This window comes from Sinocyclocheilus grahami, unplaced genomic scaffold (assembly GCF_001515645.1).
Source record: "Sinocyclocheilus grahami isolate Dianchi unplaced genomic scaffold, SAMN03320097.WGS_v1.1 scaffold382.1, whole genome shotgun sequence".
NCBI lineage: Eukaryota > Metazoa > Chordata > Actinopteri > Cypriniformes > Cyprinidae > Sinocyclocheilus > Sinocyclocheilus grahami.
In genome coordinates this window covers 236175-242208 of record NW_015505561.1, presented here as the reverse complement: position 1 = coordinate 242208, position 6034 = coordinate 236175, and the positions used below count along the sequence as shown (strand labels likewise).

The 6034-nt window shown below is 38.2% G+C and overlaps 1 protein-coding gene across 1 annotated transcript in view; it reads left to right on the top strand.

Moving 5' to 3' along the window:
- The window catches only part of ephb1 (EPH receptor B1), a 262922-nt gene extending 257592 nt beyond the window's left edge, over window positions 1-5330 (top strand). The window contains exons 14-16 of the mRNA XM_016231011.1: window positions 91-284; window positions 834-989; window positions 3597-5330. Of these exons, the coding sequence (XP_016086497.1) occupies window positions 91-284; window positions 834-989; window positions 3597-3711 (465 nt within the window). The 3' untranslated portion in view covers window positions 3712-5330. The remainder of the gene's footprint in view (window positions 1-90; window positions 285-833; window positions 990-3596) is intronic.
- The last annotated feature ends 704 nt before the right edge of the window (window positions 5331-6034 follow it).

The window sequence follows — 6034 nt, the reverse complement described above, 5'->3', positions numbered from 1 at the left end:
GTGTGTGTGTGTGTGTCTGTGTGTCTGTGTCTGTGTCTGTGTCTGTGTGCGTGTGCGTGTGCGCGCGCGCGTGTGTGTGTGTGTGTGTAGGTGATCAACGCTATAGAGCAGGATTACAGGCTGCCGCCCCCCATGGATTGTCCCACTGCTCTCCACCAGCTGATGCTCGACTGCTGGCAGAAAGATCGGAACGCTCGGCCGCGCTTCACGGATATCGTCAGTACGCTTGACAAACTCATCCGCAACCCCACCAGCCTTAAAGCAGTTGCCAGTATACCCACAATGTTAGTCAAACAAACTTATTATACACACATTTTGTTTTCATACTATGGTGGAAACCTTTATTTATGCTAACAAGTTTGGGGGATTTTTTTTTTTAAATAAATGAATGTTTATTCAGCAAGGACTTTTACATTGTTACAAAATATATATATTTTTTAAGTTATTTTGAACTTTCTATTCATCAAAGAATCCTGTTAAAAAAGTATCATGGTTAACTTAAAAATGTTAAGCAGCACAAATGTTTCCAACTTTGAATACTAAGGAATGTTTCTTGAGCAGCAAATCAGCATATTAGAACAATTTCTGAAGGATCATGTGATGCTGAAGACTGTAGTAAAGTACAATATATTAAAACGGTTCACAAACCCTAAACATTTAGTGTGTTTTCATGTTAAAAAGACACTATTTAGTCCACTTATGAAGCTGTTTTCTTTCTGGGAAAAACAAGGTAGGTGGTCCCTACAAAGACAGCAACCATGACACCCAAGGTTGGGTGATGTAACTCCTCTTTTCCCCTGCATCTCACTCTCTCTTTCTCTCTCCTCCTCCAGTCCGTCCCAACCGTTGTTGGACAGGTCCATCCCAGACTTCACCACCTTTAGTTCTGTAGAGGATTGGCTGGCTGCTGTCAAGATGTCTCAATACAGAGACAATTTCCTCAACTCTGGCTTCACATCTCTACAGCTGGTCACCCAGATGACTTCAGAGTGAGTGTGAAGTTTTAAGTGTCTTTTCTAAATAATTTGTACAATTTCTCAACATTGGGGATTCTTTATTGTCAATAAATGTCATACAAATCCATGTTGGCATTAGATGGTCAAACTGGTTAGCCAGTGCAAGCCGGAATGTGGTTCTATCCAGGCTGACCAACATGACCTTTCAGATCAAACATGGCCCCACCATCTGATTAACCAACTAATAAGCCACCTTCTAGTTTCTAAATAAGTTTGTCATCCAACTCATAGACCAACCAAACCAGCTTAGAACTGTCTAAAGCACTGTTTTTAAATAAATTGGGAAAACCAGGCTAGTTTACGGTGGTTAAACTAGTCAAACATTCTGAAGTATTCTGAAATGTGGTTATCCAGCTCCTCATTAGCTTAGCCAAGATGGTCCATCAGCTCTAACCAGGTTGACTGACATCAGCTAGTCGTACAACTAGTCAACCTAGTCAAAACTAGCTTGGACCAGCAGATGATCAGTCTCGCAGTATCTAAAGTTCTTATATTTATTAGGCTTTTATCATTGTTACTAAAGCTTTTCACTGCTGGTAAAACCAGACTGTACCAACTTGAGCTAGTTAAACTGGTCAAATATTCAGAAGAGTTTTGAAATATGGTTAGCAATCTCTTCACCAGCTCTAACCAGGTTCACCGACATGGTCAAATTGGCCCTATCATCTAGTCATACAACTAGTCAACAACCCAAACCAGCTAATGACCAATCTAACATTTCTAAAGTTGTCCATTTCTAAAGTAACACCAGGCCGTACATACCAGCTTAAGATAATTAAACTGGTCAACCATTCAGTGTTTTGAAATGTGGTTAGCCGGTTCTTCACCTTCTTAGCCAAGATGGTCTACCAGCAGTAAATTGGTTGAATTAACCCCATCAACAGATTATACAACTAGTCAACCACCTAATTGCGACCTTATTTCTCAAAATTGTGACTTTTGACCTCACAATTGCAACTTTATTTCCTGTTTTAAACTTCATCACTTAGTTTCCTGATTCCTGAGTTGAAAACAGGCTTTCATATGTCACACTGTTAACAACATCTGTTTCAAAAATCATTATGTTTACAACAATTATGTGTCTTATTCAGCCATCCTGTCATATTATTGGTTTATTTTAGATGATGTCTAATGCTCGGTGAGTTGGTTTGTTGTGTCTGTGTGAAGGGTGATTAAAGCTGGTTTCAGATTTCCAGACAGTCATTGATCACAGAATGCCAAGTGGCCAGATATCGCCGCAAACTAGTTTAATATCGATTTATGAACCATACATTAGGATTAGCATGAATCGCTAAGGTATGTGCGTGTGTTTTGACTGGTTTGAGTCGCTATCGAGCGAACAGGTGGATATGCTGTTGACGATGTTTAATACACGTCTCCTGGAAGCGTACTGTGAGGTGTAGCGTCTCTGACGGTCTGATTAATGCAGCCGCCGCTCACAGAGAGGGTCTGAGCTTAATTAGCAACATAAGTATGAGCCCACGCATAAACAGGAAGTTAAATGCAAGCAGCTTTCATGTGTTAATGCTGTTTGCTCTCACATCATAAACCTGTAGGGGCTCTGAGCTTTTTCTCTCTCTCTCTCTGGGTTGTTTGAATGGTTCGTATATTGATAGTACAGGTTGTTCTCATTCAGAATAAAAGCTCCTGTCAGAGGATAGTGGAGTAAATTGAGCGTTTATTCAGTGTTGCTCTTTTGTCGATGTAATTTAAAGGAGGCAGTGAAACAGTCACCTAAAATCAGATGCTGTAGCAGACACGTCTTGATCTTACTTGGCTTTTTGATGTACTGTACTGACCATTACGCTACTAACAGGAAGATGTGCTTGTCAAGAGTTGCTCAGTGAATGTTTTCCTGTACCATCTGGCAAACTGCTTTTAGTGTATTTAAATTTTTACTACTGCTAGAGTAAAAAAACAAACAAAACAAAAACGTTAATTAGTATGGATTATATTGAAGGCAATATTATATAAATATATATGTGTGTGTGTGTGATTTTTTTAAATATTTTATTTTAAGTTTTTATATGTTTGTGAATTGTACATTTTCTTGTTGAATTTATATTACTGTTCATTTTATATACTTTGTGAATTGCTCATTATTAATTCATAGATTTATAATACATTTTTTAATGTTTAAATGTTAACAATGTATTAGTAAGTGTACAAATAAAAAATTGCTGTGAAATTATTGTTAATTGTTAGTTCATGTTAGCTACTGCATTTCATTATTGCAACTAATGTTAACCTATACAATCTTATTGTAAAGTTTTATCAGTTCATGTGTACAGCCTCAAAAAAATGGATTTAAGGCAAAACGTCAAATTTCAGCCATATTTAGTTGAGATGTGAATGTAGTCTGAGCATCAACCAATGTGCAATGATAACAGCAGCTCCTTTAACTTGGAAAGGTATTGTTAAAGTATGTTACAAATGACTGTTCAATTAGGAAGGAGCGATGCAAATGTATATTATACAGCTATTTAGTGTCTGCTTTGGAGATATTTGTCATGGTTGTGCACTGCATTTGAGTGTGTGTCCAGTATTAACTGTAGTTATGCATTCTTCTCGTGTTCATAGGGACCTGTTGAGGATAGGTGTGACTCTAGCCGGCCATCAGAAGAAAATCCTCAACAGCATTCAGTCCATGCACCTGCAGATGTCCCAGTGTCAGACGGGCACAGCGCTGGCATGACTACAGGGGGCGCCAGACGACGGGCTGGGCAGCTTGCGTAAGAATTACAGGCGGGTGAGCCCAATCCCATCGGAGCGCGCAAGAATAGAGACTGTCATCCTGATCTGAGAACATATTTCAGGAGAGGAACCATTATCCCATATCCAACAGACCAGATCGGAACAGGACCACCGAGACTCGCAGGACATCTGTTTACCTGTCGGCTGTTTGTCTCTTTGGGCTACATTTACAGGGAAAACTGAAGAAGCGGACTCTTTTGTCCTCTTCTTGTCATTAATTCTGTTTTAGTTACCTTCGTGTTCCTTATCAAAAAGATCACTATGACTACGCAGATTCTGAGACGTCTACAACGATTTCTACAAGGTTCTTTCATTCTTAATTTTTTTCCACTATAAACCTTCTATCGTCACTGCTTACCACTAACACTACCTGTCGATCTCGGTATGGCTGATGTTGCCAAAGGACATCCTGTATGGCTGCGTCCCATCCCTAGGCCATACAAGCATAAATGCTGTATATCTTTAAATAAATACGAGTATATCTTCAGAGTAAACCTTCATATTGAAGGTGAAGTGTAACAGACCTGTATGTAAATACCCTCTTCTTCCGCTTGCATTTTTGGCAATGTTGCGTGTTGGACCAGAACCGCCGATTCCGCTTACGTCAGCGCGACGCCACGAGAACAATCTGGGATGAACTCTTGACTCTGTCAATGTTGTGTAAATATCAGTTAGTTGTGTATAAACTAGTGATAAAAAGATATACTTTAGGTGAAAAAAGCTACGCATTCAGGCCACTAAACAGTGTTTATTGTAGGTGTTTCCACGCTGATGAGCACTTACGTGTACAGCTTTTCTTTCTTCCACTTCTTCTTCTACTTCTTGTCGTTCTTGTTAGTTTCGTGTCAGAGTGTTTGAATGCGTCGACTAGCATTGGGGGAGGGTGCGTAGTCACCGCCTAAACTAGCTAGTACACTTAAATGTAGTTCCTCTGTTGATAATCTGTACTAATGTTGGTCTTACAGGGTCTTTAAAACCGCTAATCTGTTTCCAAGCACGTGTTTACATAAGCGAACGGAAAGGTCGCAGACAGGAAACGAAGAGACTTGCGAAACCGCTGCCCTTTACCAATTTTATCAGGCCGAGTCACACTCTCGGCTCCAGATGTTTCTGGATGACATTGCTAAATGCGGTACATGTTCTTTCATGCCATCAGCTCTCCATTTATTTGTGTGTGTGTCTGGATTGAACATCTGTGTGACCCTTTATGAACAGATGTCTAATGCCACCCCATTGAGCACATTCTACTTAAGCAGTCAGTGAAGCACTGGGAAACACACACACACACTCAGGCTTTTGATGGCTTTGGGCTGTTACTTTTTGGTTGCCATGAAGAAATAGCATCAGCTTATTGACGATGATAATAATAATAATATTATAGGTAACACTATACAGTAAGTTCTAAGTTGTCAACAATAGTAAATGCATTATGGATGTATGAACTAACATTTAACAATATTCTTGAAAAATGTATTAATCTAGGTTAATGTTAATTTCTGAAAATGCAAAACATTTTAAGATTTCAGGTTGTATGAATGGATATGAACATTGAATGAACATGAATTAACAATGAACCACAGTGTGTTTATAATTTAATCTAGATTAGTAGATACTGCAAAAAAAAAGATGCAGTTTATTTTTCATGATATACTGTATATGCATGAACAAATGTTAATGAATTAAACATGATTGTAAAGTGTTACAAATAATATTACTATTGTATTTGTATAGCATAATATGTAGCTAAACGTGCTAAACAAATCAGTATATCATTTTAATAAAAAACAGTAAGATGAAAAAAGCCACAAACTAGAAGTGAAAAGTGAATTTAAATGTTAAAAGTAAAGTTAAATTCAATGCAATTACATAGAGACCTAAAATACTCAAAAGGCAACTTAAAAATAAATGATAACCAAACAAATAAATAATTTTGAATCATTGTGTGCTGCAAATATGGTTGGCTTTTATGATAAAATTCCTCATTTGTAAGTTTATTTGGACAAAAGAGCCTTGTATGAATAAATACAAATATAATTGGTAAAAGGTTCCGGATTTGAGGGTCATAATGGCTAAAAGCAGTCCCGCAGGATCTCATAAGGTTTAGCATTAAAGAACCCCAATGTGAGATTTGAAACATAACGGTTTGTAGAGGTTAGCAGCTGTACCATTCATTTGCCTGTTGTGAATCGTGTGTGTGTGTGTGTGTGTGTGTGTAATGAATAAGCAGCTACATTGCCTGTAAGTTAATGAGACTCATGGTTTAT